The sequence below is a fragment of the Artemia franciscana genome, chromosome 14, assembly GCF_032884065.1.
Source record: "Artemia franciscana chromosome 14, ASM3288406v1, whole genome shotgun sequence".
NCBI classification, from domain to species: domain Eukaryota; kingdom Metazoa; phylum Arthropoda; class Branchiopoda; order Anostraca; family Artemiidae; genus Artemia; species Artemia franciscana.
The window spans coordinates 7,000,715-7,018,788 of record NC_088876.1 but is presented as its reverse complement, the minus strand read 5'-3'; the positions used below and the strand labels follow the sequence as shown (position 1 = coordinate 7,018,788).

The following is an 18,074-nucleotide window of genomic DNA, read 5'->3' as shown; positions in this document are numbered from 1 at the left end:
CGTCCCCGTTGTTGTTATTTCCCTGTGTCGCGGTCGTCATTTATGTCCCGGTGTCCCAGTTTGTAATTTCTCTTTGAGTGTCGCGGTCGTCATTTATATTCCCTGTGTCCCGGTGTCCCGGTCGTTATTTTTGTCCCGGTCGTCATTTGTGTTCCGGTGTCCCGGTCTGTAATTTCTCTTTGAGTGTCCTGGTCGTCATTTATATTCCCTGTGTCCCGGTCGTCATTTGTTTCCCTCTGCTTTGTTGATGGTGATTGCTAATCGAACATTCCTTGTGTCCCGGTCGCTTTCTCTTTGAGTGTCCCGGTCGTCATTTATATTCCCTAGGTCCCGGTGTCCCGGTCGTCATTTGTGTCCTGATGTCCTGGTCTGTAATTTCGTCAGTCGACAAACATGACGTCAGTCGACACACAAACATGACGTCACTCGACACACACACAGACAACTTATTTATATATATATAGATATATATATATATAGATATATATATATATAGATGCTACTCCTGATTCCGCGCCATACTAGCTACTGTCCTTTCTGCATATGTTATCCACGGGAATATGTTTTTATTTGTTTAGTATTACATATGGGCTATGTTAAATACAATAAAGTGATGGTTTTGGATATTAATTTTAAAATTTCAAGAGAGCAGTGGTGCTAATTGACGAAAATGTAGGGGAAGGAGGGGGGCATGGGTTTTATTTCATTTATATAAAATAAAGATACCAAAAACGTATTTTTCAGAATATAAGAGGGAGGGCATTTTTTTCGATTTTTTATGGATACATAAAAAACACATGTAGGGGTGGGGGCAATTGAAGCCCCCTCCCAGGGAGGCATATTTTTTTAATCTATAGCTTTTCTGCCTGCTGAATCAACTGCTTGGGGCAATAAAGTAGGCAATGTAGGCAATAAAGTGCAAGAATTTAGAGGTTTGAATTAAAATCTACTTGATGGAAGTGATGGACAAAAACATAAGAGCCATGACTAATTAGAGTAAAGCCAAGACAGATTAGTCTATGTGAGAGACAAAGCTGGCATAACTTTTTCAGAATTGTATAAAAATGATGCTATTTCACTTGTTGATATATAGTCCATCATCTTTCCTAGGGCAGAACTAAGGTAGATAGGCATGGTGTGAGGGTAATTCAAATAGTCTATCAGTTCTATGAGCCTTTTGAAGGAAATTGGAGACGCTAAATAAATGATTCCAAGATTACCAATCTCGGTAGAAAATGGGGCTAAAACTCTTTCCTTATGTAAAATACATGTACAAGCTATGTCCGAGTCCAGTAAAACCTCAATGTCTAAACATGTATGTCTGGACTTACGTAAACATGGGAACCATTCTTACATACTTCTGAACATCCTAAGCGCAGATGATAAATTTAGGAACACGAGAAGCTTTCTGATGGATGGGTAGAATATGAAATATTAGAAATGAAGTTCTAAACTCAAGGACTGTATGATGTAACTGCTGTATTCTGCATGTGAACGGAACTTTCAGGATATTGATACCTGATCAGAGATGTGTCTTCATATGTAAGCACGGCCGTATCCAGCTAGACTCGCATGTGAACATCGTGAGAGTCTCAGCATCGGCTGGCCTTCTTAGAGATAAAGGGTCCATTAGCTAATTTTCTCATCACCACAGGGAACTCCCAAAGCGATTGGTAAAAATTAATAGGGGATCTTAAATGTGTCAACAGTTCGAAAAGCTAACGAGGTGCTAGTTTAAAATAAAGAAAATGTATAGTCTCTTACTAATTGTTATAAATAATATAAATTCTGTGCCCACAAATTTTTTGATCTAGCCAGTTAGCACAACAAGGAACTCCCAAAGCCACCAAATTATCAAAAATTACTTCTTTTTAGCTGATTTTTAGTGTTTTCCTATTAATATTAATGGGTACCAAAATGGTATCCATTAAAGAGACAATTAGTCTCTTACTAATTGTTAAGCAAAGCGTCTGTTTAGTGTACATACAGCGTAAATAATATAAATTCTGTGTCCACAAATTTTTTGATCTAGCCAGTTAGCACAACAAGGAACTCCCAAAGCCATCAAATTATCCAAAAAATACTTCTTTTTAGCTGATTTATAATGTTTTCCAAGTAGGTATGCTGGAATATTATTAGGGATTACCCTTTCCTAAACTTTAAAAATACAGTTCTGTCCAATTCAATCGAAAAAAACTTCACTCTTTCTAATGATCATTAAAAGATAAGTTTTATTAAAAGGTATTAGGATCCCTTAGCTTAGGATCCTTTAGCTCGATTAGCTAGGTATCGGATCCCTTTAAGCTACCCCCTTGGACAATCTCGGCTCCTTGGGTATGCTTTTGGATTTCTGGTTCACCAATCCCTAATTGCGAAAAATTACGTAATAAGCAATATAATAATTTCCGCGAACCCTTCATTTGGTTTTTAATAACAGTAAAAACAGGCTATTTTTGTTGCGTCTTAATTATAATTACAAGAGGAAAAAAAAAACTTCAAAAACTTGCTTTATCCACATACCTGTTTCAAAACCTGTCAAAAAATATTCTTTACAAGTTACTGGACATCCATTACGGTACTAATTTAGATGTCTTCTTTTTTCGAACATGCGGGTAGTTAGGGGCTCTGGGAAGCCGTGGGAAAATTTTAAGTTTTATTCTCAGCTAGTTCATGAATGAAAAACGTGCGTCGCCGGTATTAAATTCAATGATTTTCTTAAATTACTTGTGCTATAGTATATTTATCACTTAAGAATTATGTATATGTATGCTATACATGTAAGTTATTTACATATTTATACCACACAAAAAAAAAAACAGACTGGATACTTGTGAAAAATGCTGTGACTATAATATTTTCGTCCTTTTTACTGACTAACATAAAACATTTTTTTCACAAAACTAAATTTTCAAAGAAAAATAAAGAACCCCATTAACCCAAAAATGAACAGAAAAAAAGTCAAACAACCTTCCAAGCGTAGGCTAAAACTACCACAAGTCACCAAAAAATAAATAAATGAAAACTTTAAAAACATATCAAAGAACCCGGTACTTCCCCCCTCGGGATTTGGCCCCACTGAATGCTTTTCGCTGTCTTGAAAAGTAGTTGGGTTTATTTTTATGGTTTCATTCTTTATACATTTTTACCGTTTCATTCTTTTCTTCATTTAGGGTTTTTCAGTCCCTTTTCTGTAAAAAGTTATGGCTAAGCCCTTGAGCAAAAGGGAGCCTAAAGCGATAAGGGGGCTATCTGCAAACTTCGAGAGGAAGTATATTATCATCTCAAAATCCTAAAGATCCAATATGTTTTTATTTTGTTCTGGATCGTTGCCAAGTGGTATTCTTTTTATGTCGTGGGAACCCGTGGGAAAATTTAAAGCTGGATTCTCAACCCCAGGGGTCAATTGTCTGAAACTCGAGATAGGTTTTTTCTTAGTTGCTGGGATAGAAAGCATAAGTGATCTTAAGTGTAGACTAATTTCGAGTTTTGTAAATGTTAGCGTCTTGAGATGGAGGAAAAGAAGAATTTTAAGCTCTAATATTGTTTAGTAAGTTACTTTTATTATATTATGTATATATTTATTTAGCCTATATGTTTATACGATTATATTTATATATGCTATACCTGATTATATTTGATTTTGATTATATTTGTTATTTTTGTATTTGTTGCTTTATTTATTATTTTACATTATATTACATTTGTTATTTATATTAAAGGTACTTATGTATTATACGAGAAGTGAAGTTTGGTTAATGCTAATGAAATATAACAAAATATGATGAAAATATAATACTTTATTAACACAGTTGTGAAAACTACAACAAAGAACTATGGAAGGTGGGCTGCTCAGAGCGCATTATATTAAATACGTAACCTAAACTAACCTGACTAAACCAAATTAATAACTAAATATTTAATTAACTAAATATTTAATTAAAATACAGCTACAATGTATTTTCCTAGCGAGCCGAAGCTAATTGTCTGGTATTAACACCGTGGAAAACGGGTAAAGTCTCATGTACGCGATCCAAATTCTCGAGTGTTTCTCGTATAATACATAAGTGCCATACTATATTTGGTACTTGCGTATTATTCAGAACACACACAATAAGTGAAGATAGGTTCTTTCGTGAAACAAACTACGATGCAGGTACATTTTGATGAAATATTTTATATATAGAGGTGGTTAGGTTTGGTTAAGTTAGGTATTTGATATAATGCACCCCACCCCACCCCCGAGTGTGCAAATATATAGCCCAAACTTTTGATAAAGCTACTGAAATGAAACAAAATATAATGAAAATATAATACTTTATTGCGAAAATTGTAAAATTGCAACTTAGAATTATGCAAATCCCAAATCTTCACTTCAAGATCCATGTTCAGACACTTATCTTCTATCACTATGCATTGCAAACTAAATTGAGTTTTGTCTTTGTGGCTATGAAGCTGGATTTTCTCAGCAAAATTCTTGAGTGTGTTCTGAATTGGATTGAATCAATTGAATAATGAAGAAGTACCAAATATTTAATTAAAATGTACCTTCATCGTAGTTTGTTTCACAAAAGAACCTAACTCCACTTATTGAGTGTGTTCTGAATAATACACAAATACCTTATATTTTGATATTAGATTATATTCTGATTACAATTTTGTTTAGTAGTTAATTTTGATTATACTAAATTTTAATCTGGGGTTAGAGCCATTGGCGCTTACCTTGGTTAAGTTTTATATTTGTCTTCGGCTTCTTTTTATCTAGTGACAAGGATCGTACCCGGATATTGATTCAGATTCCCCTCTTGTTGGCCACCCCCTCCCCTTCAACAGTGAAAAAGGTGTTCTTAGCTGTGACATAACCGAAGAGTTGGCATTTTTATGTTAAATTGTAACTGTTTTGTAATACGGAAATCAGATCGCAAAAAGATTATACCATTTGATTCCCCAGTCATTGCCCTTTTCGAATGTAATAATCAGTGCCGTTACAATTGCGCCTCCCATCAATGCCTAATATAGTCTTGGAACATTAAAAAAGCTTATAGATGCTGTTTTATTTTATTTTTTTTTTCAAATTGTTATTATTTGGTATTAAGAACAAAATTTTAATGAAAAAAAAACGATAAAAAGGAATCCAAACCAACAAAATCAGCAAGCTTATGTATATGGTTAGGACTATATCACGCATTAGGGGAAGACGAGATGGGGACACAATTACGAAGGTAATGATTGATTATTACATTTAGAGAGAGCATTGAATAGGAATTTGAATGGTATATTTCTTTTTTTTTGGCATTGGATCATTGTGGTATAGGTAATTATTTTTTTTCGCATTTCGGTGTGTGTGTGTGTGTGTGGGGGGGGGGGTCGGTTTCTTTTCTTTGTTGTAAATAATTCTTTGGTAGCTAGCAAAATTTTTGTCATTTCAATCAGTGAAATTATTTTACTTGATAAATTTGGCTGTGACCGGTTATAGCCATTTTATTCAATAAATCTTAAATTTTCTGTAAATTTATTTATAGAGTAAGAATTAAATCTTCATATGTCTATTATTTTTTAATCAGAATGTTCGAGACTATTTACTTAAAATATTTAAGTAAATAAAAATATTTACTTAAAAATATAAACAAAATATTAGAATAATTTTTACTTAAAATATTAAATATTTTAATATAAAAATATTTAAATTGCTTTTTAAATAGAATATAAATTTAGTCGACAAATTAAAGGAAGCTCAACCTCATACAAAACAATACGAGCCCTTGTTTTCAAATGTTCAGCCTGTGTGCCTCCATCCCGAGATTATTTTGAACCAGCAGCAAAGCCTTTCGAACGACTGGTAAAAGAAAAAAAAAATCTAATGTTAACTTTTTTGTAAGACCAAAGAACAGTTTTCTTGCCCCCCCCCCGCCCAACACAAAATATGAAGTTACCTTGACCATCCCGCCCCTCCTCAACAAAGTTGTTCTTTATCTATCTATAGCGTAAAGCAGTCTTATATAAAAATTTTGCTCCACCATTGTATCTTTTACTCCAAAGGGAACATACTGTCAATATTTGCGTCTTTTGCCGAGGCAAAAACGTATCAAATATGCGGCTAAAATCTACGACCACGTGATTGAAGTATTTCGGTCAAACGCTCATCCGACTGCACTAGTGGGGCTTGTTCAGTTGCTTTTGAACCTTCAGTATATTTATCAAAGAGCAAATACTGGTCATAGAATCTTGGAAGGGTGCTCTTTCGATTGGAAATCAGAAGTTCTAGTGCTCTTGTAAACGCCGAAAATGATTGGAGGACAACCAATCCTCCCTTGGTTTGTTTTTTCCCGGGGTGCCTCCTCAGGATCGGATCAATACTTTGAGATGCTGTATTTATTTTGTTCATAATACATAACAAGTATATGAAGTATACCTTCAAGTTTGACAGGACCCCCGTAGCCCCAGGGGCCATGACCCTAATTATGGAAATTATCCATTACTCACAGATGAGTTTTAGTGGAAAAGGTGGGCAGTATGATCTGGGTTGTCCGATTAGTTTTTGATTCTTAGGGATTGTTCACTAGGCTACGATTTCAAGAATTTTCCTAGTTACTCCCGAAAACTGCTAAAAACCGATAGTGTATGCTGGTGATCAAAATAGCAAGCCTGCAATATCACAGGAACAATCTATGGGATAGAGTTGAAAATTTTTAATCAGTTTGGGGGCAAAGGAAGTAGGACACATACTTTAATTTTTTTGTACGGGTGTGGGGTGGGGGGTAAAAATGTTTTATCTTCCATCCACCTAGGTTTGTTCAATCTAATCCCCTATGGGACTTAGAAACTATTCGTGTTTACGAACCAAAGTAAATAATAAATCATTGTGTTGCAAGGTTGTCAAGATAGCATATCTGTAATATATCGGGAACACCTTAGCCGACCATGGGCTGAACCTTTCATAGAGCGTGGAGTGGTAAGTGCACATCGAGTTGGGAGGGGGGGGGGAGGAGACTAAAAATATTTTCTGTCCGATCCACCTAAATGTTTTCGCAATAAATCCCCTATTGGACCTAGAATGTATTCAGGGTTTATTAGCGAGGTACACCAAAAGACATAATGTTCAGCCAGGTTACCAAAGTAGTGTATCTGCCATATCTGAGGAACGGCTTAGGGGTCAAGCTGCAGCTTTCATGAATTGTTGGGTGGGTACAAGTCGACCTCAGGTTTTTATTGTGGGTTGAGAGGGGGTCTGAATATTTTGTTTCCAATCCAACTATATTTTTGACGCTATAAGCTGCCGTGAGACTAATATCCCACAGGATTCTCTTGTGGGACTAGATGTAACCAAAAGACACTATATGTATCCAGGTTATCAAAAACGCGATCTTCAGTTTTTCGATCCTTTTGGATCGAGATAAAACTATGATTGGAAGGTGGTTGATCGGCCAGGGAAATCTCGATATTTTTGTTCGTTTTAAGAGTCAATTATTTTATGACATTATCTCTGTTAATTCTAGGTTGTAATATGGCCCTTTACTTTTCTTAGAATATGTTTTTTGTCTTAAATTAATACTGTTACTGCTACTACTAACAATTCACTGCAGCTCGAAGCCGTCTAAGGCCAACACAGCTCTGCGCTCCTCCTCCGTCCCGATATATTCAAAGCCTCCCTCTTTACACCCCCATAGTAAGTTCTAATTTTCACTGAATCTTTCCTTGCGACATCTTCCCTCCCCTGGGGACGACCTGCTTTTTGTATTTGTTGCTCTTTTTCTTTTCTTTTTTTTTCACCATTCTTTCCTGTTTGTTCTGAAGACGCCTTGCCGATTTGTCCGGTGGTGTTAACCATTTATCGAATACTATTTATCTTAGGTGGGCGGGGGAACCATAAAAAAAAATCCTGGAAAGATGCAGATTCTTTGGGAATTATTTAAGATGACCCCCTGTCATCCCTGTTGTAGGTACGGTCTTAATATCTTAAGACGAGTACATTGTCAATGAAGGGGGGGGGGGTCAGGGAATATATTGTTTTCATTTGCTATAATTGTCATTTTTTTCGGTTAATTCTTCTTCTCTGAACTCTACTTATCCCCGTTTCAATGCTGTATTTTTCTGATATTTGTGATTTTTTCCTTCTTCAAGTAATAAACAATTAATAGATGAATTTAAATTTATTAATTAGAATGTCAATACTGCCAAAGGCGATGGGGAAATTTTTTCACGGTGGCGGAGGGGTTAGCTTGATATTCTTTTTTAAATAGACGGACCTAAAAAGCAAGAGTAAAAGCAGGTCTTTTTTTTCCCTCTGAAAATGGTCTGTTTTGTTGAAATATTGCAACGCTTTGCACGTATTGTGATTTTGTGAGGGGAAGGATGGGAGTGAAGCCTTACTTTACCGTCCCCTGTGGGTGTCCTCGATTATTGCCTCCTTAATCTTTATAAATAGATGACTGATTCTGTATCTCTTTTAAAGAGATGTTAAATTCAGTCAATAAATGAAAGGGACTTTCATTGTTAATAAAACATTATGGGTCCTTGTTTTCGAATTCTCAGGTGGTGTGTTTCCCATAGGAGATTATAAGCAATTCAGTATTTCGAATATGCATTATTCAACATTGGAACAGAAAAAGAAATAATGACAGTTTGTCAAAATGAAAATGTTTGGTTTTTGAATAGGGGATATCCAATTAAAACTAAGTTCATATTTAAAATATTCGTCTTCTTCTTTTCTCTTTGCTTAAATTAGTCTAAAAAAGCTTGTTCTTTTAAAACAACTTTAATAACAAAATTATAAAACTACAACAAAGAAATATGGAAGGAGGATCGCCCAGACTGCTTTTTATTATATACATAACCTAATCTAATCTAACCAAAAAACCAACTAAATATTTAATTGAAAAATAGCTATAAAGCAGTTTCCCACCAAGCTGAAGCTAATTGTGTGGTATGAAGACCATGAACACCCGTTATTGTCTCATGTTCGCGATATAAATTCTCAGATTGTGGTGGCTATAAGACACAAGTACCTAAGTTTTTATTTCTAAGGGAATTTGTGTCTATTTATTGGGAGGGGAATTGAGCAAGTTAATAATCTATTGTATGGAATAGGCCGGGGTAAAGATTAATGATTTTTGACGAGAATATTCCGGAGACCTATTCTTAGAAATTTGCTAAATGCAGACATTAAAATTTAAAAAAAATTGGTGCCCCCTACCCTCCCTTCATCTTGTTTTCCGTATGTGCTTGGTTTTTCCTAGTCTATTGTGATATCGTTAAGTCCGAAGTAAGGAGCCTTTGCCCCTTTCTTCTAAAATGACAGCCGAGATTATTTGCCTTGCACAGACCCTAGTATGGATCAGGACTCACTAAAAAAGGAAAAAAAAAGAAAAAAAAAGAGGAAACAAAATTGAAAAGTTTTGATTTAAAATATACTTTTCTGGTGTTACCGTCAGGGTTGTAGCCAGGATTTTTTTTTCTTTTTTTTTTTTTTTTTTTTTTTTTTTTACAAAATAATTTTTTGGGGGAGTATAAAGAAAATTCAAAAAACGTATCGAAAATTTGGTTATATTCACTTTTGTTACATTTTTACGAGTCGGAGAAACATTTCGAGGAGGGGGGAGGGTCAAAAGTCCAGGAGTTATATGCACAAAAATGTATACAAAACATGGCATTCACCAGCAAAATAAATCAGAAATCACCAACAAAACAGAATTCAAACCAGAAAATACCTAATCTAGAGACATAATTAAAATAAATATTTTAACAAACATGTGTGAAGAGTGAACAATCAAGTGTGAAGGGCTTCTGGTAAATGTCGAGAACAATAAACGAGAAATAACTTGGTGAATTTGGTTAGCTATTACTATGAACAATAAGATATCTTTGAACTCTTCAACAACGGATGAAGTACGGCCCTTAAGGTCGTATTTACGGCCTAGTGTACGGCTTTAATAGGTTTATCGACGAAATAACTAAATGGCATAAGCTTTTCATTCTTTTCAAGTATTCATCTGTACTTGGACACCAGCATTGTATATGCATGTGCATGCTATATGCTTGGGCCACACATGTGTGTTGGTCGATCATGTGTATGCTTGGACCAAGCATACCCACCAACTCAAGTTATTGCTGCTGGTATTCTACTTTGAGGAATATCCGGGAGCAGCAAATCAAGCCCTTGCCAAAATGTTCTGTTTAAATCAGAAAGCAATCTGGAGGATATGGTCCAAATCCTCATCCTCCTCCCCTCCCCCTTCAGAGATCACATCTTTTCTATATTTATATTTGTTTGGTTTTTTAGAGGAGTTGTTCATATGCTTTGAACGTCAACTTTGGAAACTTCGATCAAGCGGAACCAAAAGCAACTGGAAACTTGTTAGTAGGCCTACCGACTGGAATTCAAAGCAATTGGCCCCCTGTTAGTCGGCCGACCAACAAATACTCACGGCCAAGGTCTCCTTTTTATGAAAGGGGTAATCGGCCTCATCGTATGAAGACACCAAATGAAGTAGAAGAAATACAGGTAGATTGTTATGATCATTGTTGATTGCAGAATCATGAACATACATAGGCGGGGGGGGGGGGGGCTTTGAATCTTGACCTTTCACGTTTTCTACGACCCGAGTCTCAACAACTATTTAGTGATTTGCCCCTAATATCCTACGCTTTTTATTCAGTTCAATTATTTTTTATTTGTAATTGAACTGGGTTGTAGGAGAGGTGGGGGAGGGGTCTGGGCACCTGAAGTCCTAAATTTTCCCGAATCTCCGGGTGCTTCTTATTCTAATTATCAAATAATTTATTTTTTCTTTTGTTATTCCTCCCTCCCCCTCGATAATAATTTGGAGTATGAGTCTATACGAATATATGAGCCGTTGATTTCTTAAGTGTCAAGGCTATTATTATCATCATTACTTATAATTTGATTTATAAGATAGCATATTCTTTCTCGGGGGGGTAGGGTGAGATTAAGCTTTGAAAAAGGTTATCTTTGTCTATAAAATGTAACAATTTTTGTAATTTTCTTCATTTGTTTATATCACGTGATAACAGCCAAGAGAATTCGTAATTATGTCGAATTTGAAACTTACGAACCAAAATAGTTATCTACGAACCAAAAGAAGAGACGCTACAAGTTAAGTAACTTTCGTAATGGTGTCAATAATTTTGTAGTTTATAGGAAATGGTGGTGAAATGGAAGAATAATTCATAATTACACAACTTACAAAATATTTGAATTTCATTGTGAAAATTCAGAACCTATTATTTTTTACGAATTTTATTGCTCATGTTTATTTTTGTTTTATGTTCATTATGTATTTATTTTGAATATGCCATGTTTTCTATTGTGGAATATCGTACTGGCTCTGGGGGTCAACTTCCCTTCGAAAGCTGTCCTTCATATTACCCGGTGAAAGAAAGAAAAAGTGAGTGAACGTTTGGTTCGCTTTTGTTTCTGATCAGAATTTCGTATCTCCGCCCAGCGAAATGTTATGCAAGTCAAGGAAACCCAATTGTTTATCTGGCATTTAAATTGTACAATTGGTATTCTGGTACTCCCGTTCAATCCAGAAGACACTCGAGAAGTTTGCTTAATGTAAGATCAAAGGTAACCGGTTTCATAGCCACACAGACAAATGACGAGTGACAGAATGCATTGGAATTATATAACTTGGGCTATGTATTTGCACAATAGGGGGAGGGTTGAGGGTAAGGTTACTTTAGATTAGGTTAATTTACCACCTCCCCCCTAATGTGGAAATATGTAGCCCAAATTATAAATATAAACTAAAGTATTATATTTTCATCATGTTTTGGTATTTTTCATTATGGTTAACCTAACTTCACTTCTCGAGTGTGGTCTGGATTGTACGGGAGTTGAGGTATTCTTTTAAATATTACCCAGGAGTACCGGGTAGGTATCCAAATATTTTTTTTTCATCACTAAGTTTTCTTGGAATATCCGAGTTTTTTTTTTTTTTTTTTTTTTTTTTTTTTTTTTTTTTTTTTTTTTTTTTTTTTTAATAGACCAATGTTCTTAATGCCCAAGGATTTTCCTTTCAATCAGACATACTAGCCAGAATTTCTGTCATTTTTTAAGCAAAATATGCCGTCTTCTGTTTTACGGTGATCCTATCCCCATCACTTCATATTCTTGGAGTACCCGAGAATTTTACCAGTTTTTATGGCACTTGGTATTTACCAAGTGACATATATAGCGATAAACTCTGTCGGTCTGCCTGTCCCGGTTTTGCTAGTTTAGGCACTTCCAGATAAGCCAGGACGATGAAATTTGGCAGCCGTATCAGGGACCAGACCAGATTAAATTAGAAATAGTCGTTTCCTCGATTCGACCATCTGGGGGGGGGGAGTGGGCGGACGGTTAAGTCGGAAAAATTAGAAAAAAATGGAAGTATTTTTAACTTAAGAACGGGTGATCCGATTTTAATAAAATTTGATATTTTGAATGATATCGTGTCTCAGAGCTCTTATTTCAAATCCGGATAAGGTAGGGGGAGTTGGAGGGGAAAACCTAAAATCTTGGAAAACGCTTAGAGTGGAGGGATCGGGATGAAACTCGGTGGGTAAAATTAGCACAAGTCCTAGAAACGTGGTTGATATAATCGGAACAAATCCGCTTTCTTTGAGGGAGTTGGGGGGGAGGGGTTAATTTTGAAAAATTAGAAAAAATGAGGTATTTTTAACTTACGAAGGAGTGATCGGATATTAATTAAATTTCATATTTAGAAGGACCTCGTAACTCAGATCTCTTATTTTGAATCTCGATCGGATCCAGTGTCATTGGAGGGAGTTGGGGGGGGGGACTGGAAATCTTGAAAAACACTTAAAGTGGAGAGATCAGGATGAAACTTGGTGGGAATAATAAGCACAAGTTCAAGATACGTGACTGACATAACCGGACCGGATCCGCTCTATTTGAGGGAGTTGGGGGGGGGAGTAACTCCGAAAAATTAGAAAAAATGAGGTATTTGTAACTTACGAACAGGCGATCAGATCTTAATGAAATTTGATATTTAGAATGAACTCATGTCTCAGAGCTCTTATTTTAAATCCTGACCGGATCTGGTGATATTGGGGGGAGTCGGAGGGGGAAACTGGAAATCTTGAAAAACGCTTAGAGTGGAGAGATCGGGATGAAACTTGGTGGGTAGAATAAGCAAATGTCGTAGATACGTGATTTACGTTACCGAACTGGATCCGCCCTCTTTGGGGAGTTAGGGGGCAGTGGTTTGGCGAGTTCTGTGCTTCAGGACGTGCTAGGACGATGAAAATTGGCAGACGTGTCAGGGACCTGTACAAATTGACTTGATAACATCGTTTTCTCCGATTAGACCATCAGGGGAGCTGAAGGGAGAAAAAAAAATAGAAAAAATGAGGTATTTTTAACTTAAGAGTGGTGGTCGGATCTTAATGAATTTTGATATTTAGAAGGATCCCGTGTCTCAGAGCTCTTATTTTAAATCCCGACCGGCATTAAGCCTCTGATTTTCTTTTTGAATCAATCTATTGGTTCTTAGAATTTTGCTAGAGCTCATGCCATGTCAGCTCCTGGTTCTTGGCTCTTCCAGCCTTGTCACAAGTACCATATGAGCTCTTAGCTCTTGTTGTAATAGATCAATTATCTTGGAATACCCGATGAGTTTCTCTATCAGTCAGACACTAGCCGGAATTTGTTTGCTTCGCCACTTTGTCGTTTTTGGTTGGCCAATTTTCCGCCTTCTGCTTTACGGTAATCCCATCCACGTTTTATTTATTTTTATTTATTTTTTAATAAATAAGATTTCTTGGAATACCCTAATATTTTTCTTTCAATCAGACACACTAGCCGGAATTTGTCTGCTTCGCCGCTTTGTCGTTTTTGGTTGGCCAAAGTTTCCGCCTTCTGCTTTACGGTAATCCCATCCACATTTTTATTGATTTTTATTTTTTTTAATAAATAAGATTTCTTGGAATACCCTAATATTTTTCTTTCAATCAGACACACATTTGCCGGAATTTGTTTGCTTCGCTGCTTTGTCGTTTTTGGTTGGCCAAATTTCCGCCTTCTGCTTTACGATAATCCCATCCACATTTTATTTTATTTATTTGTTTTTAATAAATACGATTTCTTGGAATACCCTAATATTTTTCTTTCAATTAGAGACACTAGCAGGAATTTGCTTTTGTTGTCACTCGATCGTTTTCGCTTGACAGATTTCGTCTTCTCCTGCTTTACGGCCATTCCATCCCAATTGATTACTTTTCTTGGAATACGCGTCAATTTTTTTTATTTAATAAATATTTTTTTCGGAATTCCCGAGGATTCCCTTTTCAATCAGACACACTTGCCGGAATTTGCTTTGGTCGTCACTTGGTTGTTTTAGTTTGGCAAATCGTCTTCTTCTGCTTATGCCGTCTTCTTTGTTAAGGTGATCCCACCCATTGCTTCCTATACATTTAGTTATAACTCCTTCCTTAATAAATAACTTTTAGACATTCTTATACTAGAAGTGTTAATTTTGACTTATGGTACAAAAAATTCCAAACAATTTTAATGTTTAAGACTGAAGAGAATTCGAATTTGGCTTCAGTATTAATGTAAATTTAATTTTTGTACCATCTAAATTAAAACTGAAATGGAACTGAAATATGAATTTCAGATAATTTTTTATTTGCTTATTTTTAGGGTGGAACGGATTCTAGCTCAGATCATAAGAATCAACTGTATACCAGCTTAAGTGAATTTTCTCCAGATTATTTGAGAAATACGGCCGCTGTGTCAATATCTTCCGCGTCCAATGATTTATCGTCCTCAATTTTAGGAAAGAAAAATCCTGGATATCATTATATAGGACCATTTTCTCATCCAGGTATTTCTTTTTCCTTGCCCCACTTGTAAGGCTGTAATATAATCTCTCAGGCTAGCTTCTCAGGACAGGATCTACAAAAAAAGACTTTGTGAAGTAGGGGTGAGGAATCTCGTTAGTTTCTCGCAACGAATTTCAAGTAAGGAGCGACTCGATCTAGTAACCAACACTCTTAAAAACTGAATTTTGATAAAAATGCATTTTTATCAAATGGAATTTTGGAACATCAAAAGAATCAGGTTTTTATGCTGATTCTAAAAATATTAAATTCATTAAGTTTAATCTTAGCCATCAAGAGGCCTGGGGAAATGTGACTGATTTTCACAAAAGACGAAAAAAAGTCCAGGTAATCAAGGAACCTTAATGAAAATCACACCATCAGATTCAGAATATGAGAAAACTCTATTGTGCAGATTCTAATTTCCCATCTGCGAAAATGTGGATTTTTGCCAGAAGAAAGATCGCAGATGTATGTTTTTTTGTTTGTTTTCTTCTCCAGGGTGATCGTATCGAACTAATGGTTCTAAATGATCGGAAAAGAGTGAAAATGAAAACAAAGGGAACGAAATTCGAATTATTCTATATTATCTGGTATCTATTGTAAATGAATTTAACTGGGTAAGATTAAACTTAATGAGTTTTATATTTTTGGACACAACGTAAGATGCCTTTTCTTTTGATGCATTTGTTATATCAAACTTCTGTTTTATACAGTTTTGATTACTATTGGCTGAGTTGCTCCTTACTTACAGTTCGTTACGACAAATTGTTTGATACGATAAATCTTTCATCAAGGCATCTCATTTTTGTTACTTGCCTGTTCAACGGAATGCACTCAAGAACTAAGGTTATGTTAATCCTAATGAAATATGACAAACATGATGATAAATGTAATACTTTAGAAACAAAATTATGGAAAGCACGACAAATAATTGTGTAAAGCAGGTCGCCCAGAACGCATTATATTAAATACCTAATCTAACCTAACCTAATCCCTAACCACCTCTATATATGTTTAATAAAAAATATACATACATCATAGTTTTCTCACTCAAAATATGCGAATCATAACCGGTCGAGGAAAGGAAACCAGTTTCTTTTAAATCTTTCACCGCGGTATTCTTGAGTACTTTCCATTTAACAGACAAGGGCCCATTATTTTCTTTAATTACTGGTTAAAAAAAAATATTTCACAAGTTGGTGAGATGAAGTTAAGGCTATCTTAGAGCTGCTCTCAGAGTTCAAGTTAATCCTTCAGTAAACTCAAATGCAATATATCTTTGTATTTGGCTCACATTTCGATTATTCTATATTTTGATAATTGGAAATAATGCAGATTGAATTAGGGTAAGCTCGAATATAATTTTGAGTCTAACCTTATCTAAGTTACAAAAATTTTAACCTAAGTTAAAAAAAATTGAGGAAGGCACCCCCCCCCTACGTACGTGCCAGATGAGATATAAAAAAATATTCCACCAGTTGGTGAGATGAAGTTGATTGGCTATCTTAGAGCTCCTCTCAGAATACTAGTTAATTCTTCAGTAGATTTAAATTAGATTAAATATATCTTTTTTATTAGGCTCACATTTCGATTATTCTATAGTTTAAACAGCAAACTTTGATAACTGGACATAATACAGATGAAATTAGGGTAAGCTCAAAAATAATTTCGAGTCTAACCTAATCTGAGTTACAAAAATTTTAACCTAAGTTAAAAAATTTTGAGGATAAGATATTAAAAAACAAAAAAAATCCACAAGTTGGTGAGACTGAGTTAATTGGCTTTGTAGTTGCTTAATATCCTTCAAAGGGTATTGAGAAATCACTCGAAAACTAACTTATCTGAGTCTTCTCACACATCTCATGTTACTCAATTCTCTTTCTGAAATTTCTCTAGTTATTGACGTCAAAGTTAAAGGGAAGACACGTTTACTGACCGTGTTACCCATTTATTTTGCATAGATGATGCCGTAAAAAAAGCACACGTATTTATTTATGCAAGGGTGGATACAGAATTATTGTCTGGAGGGCGTGTTAATGAAGTTTATCCTCCCCTGTTGTAACTTCGCACCTCCATAACTGAAATTAGCAGCCGTGTCAATTCACAAAAAGATTAAGGGGGGATATATTTTTAAGAATCTAGAGGGAATCAAATTTATCGTTTTCTTTCGATTTCTTCAATGAAAAAACCAAAAAGTTACTTTTCAATAGAGTCTCCCTCTCAGTTGGCATCACTGCTAATTAGTTTAGCTCTCTGGGCGGTGGGTGCATGCTGTAACCCCTATTTATTCAGTACGGAAATAAAGTTGTGGTCCGTAAATTTTTTATCATTTCATTGTTTGTTTGTGTTTTTATGGCACTTGGTATTAACCAAGTGACATATAGCAATCGCAAATTCTGTCGGTCTGTCTGTCGGTCCCAGTTTTGCTACTTTAGGCACTTCCAGGTAGGCTAGGATGATGAAATTTGGCAGGCGTAGGACCTGACCAGATTAAATTAAAACAGTTATTTTCTTGATTTGACCACCTGGGGGGGGGAGTGGGGGCCGGTTAATTCGGAAAAATAGAAAAAATGAAGTATTTTTAACTTACGAACGGTTGACCAGATCCTAATGAAATTTGATGTTTGGAAGGATATCGTATCTCAGAGCTCTTATTTTGAATCCCGACCGGATCGGATGACATTGGGGGGGGGGAGTTGGGAGGGAGACACCTAAAATCTTGGAAAACACTTAGAGTGGAGGGATCGAGATGAAACTTGATGGGGAAAATAAGCACAAGTCCTAGATACATGATTGACATAACTAGAACGGATCCGCTCTCTGTGGGGTAGTTGGGGGGGGATAATTCTTAAAAATTAAAAAAATGAGGTATTTTTTACCTTACGAACGGGTGATCGGATCTCAATGAAATTTAATATTTAGGATATCGTTTCTCAAAGCTCTTATTTTAAATCCCGACCGGATCTGGTGACATTGGGGGGAGTTTGGGGGGAGACCCAAAATCATGGAAAACGCTTAAAGTGGAGGGATCGGGATGAAACTTGGTGGGAAAAATAAGCAGAAGTCGTAGATAGGTGATTGACATAATCGGAACGGATCCGATCTATGGGGGGTGGGGTAATTCTGAAAAATTAGAAAAATGACGTATTTTTAAGTTACGAAGGAGTGATCGGATCTTCATGAAACTTCATATTTACAAGGACCTCGTAACTCAGATCTCTTATTTTAAA

The 18,074-nt window shown here is 35.7% G+C and overlaps 1 protein-coding gene across 5 annotated transcripts in view; it reads left to right on the top strand.

Moving 5' to 3' along the window:
* The window catches only part of LOC136035251 (recombining binding protein suppressor of hairless-like), a 134,802-nt gene that overhangs the window by 43,154 nt on the left and 73,574 nt on the right, over window positions 1–18,074 (top strand). For 4 of the 5 annotated variants that reach the window (XM_065716917.1, XM_065716915.1, XM_065716914.1 and 1 more), the window contains exons 2-3: window positions 10,277–10,498; window positions 14,663–14,846. In XM_065716917.1, the coding sequence (XP_065572989.1) occupies window positions 10,466–10,498; window positions 14,663–14,846 (217 nt within the window). In that variant the 5' untranslated portion in view covers window positions 10,277–10,465. Of the gene's footprint in view, window positions 1–3,448; window positions 3,548–10,276; window positions 10,499–14,662; window positions 14,847–18,074 lie in introns of those variants that run through there. The other variant, XM_065716916.1, reaches the window with a different exon arrangement.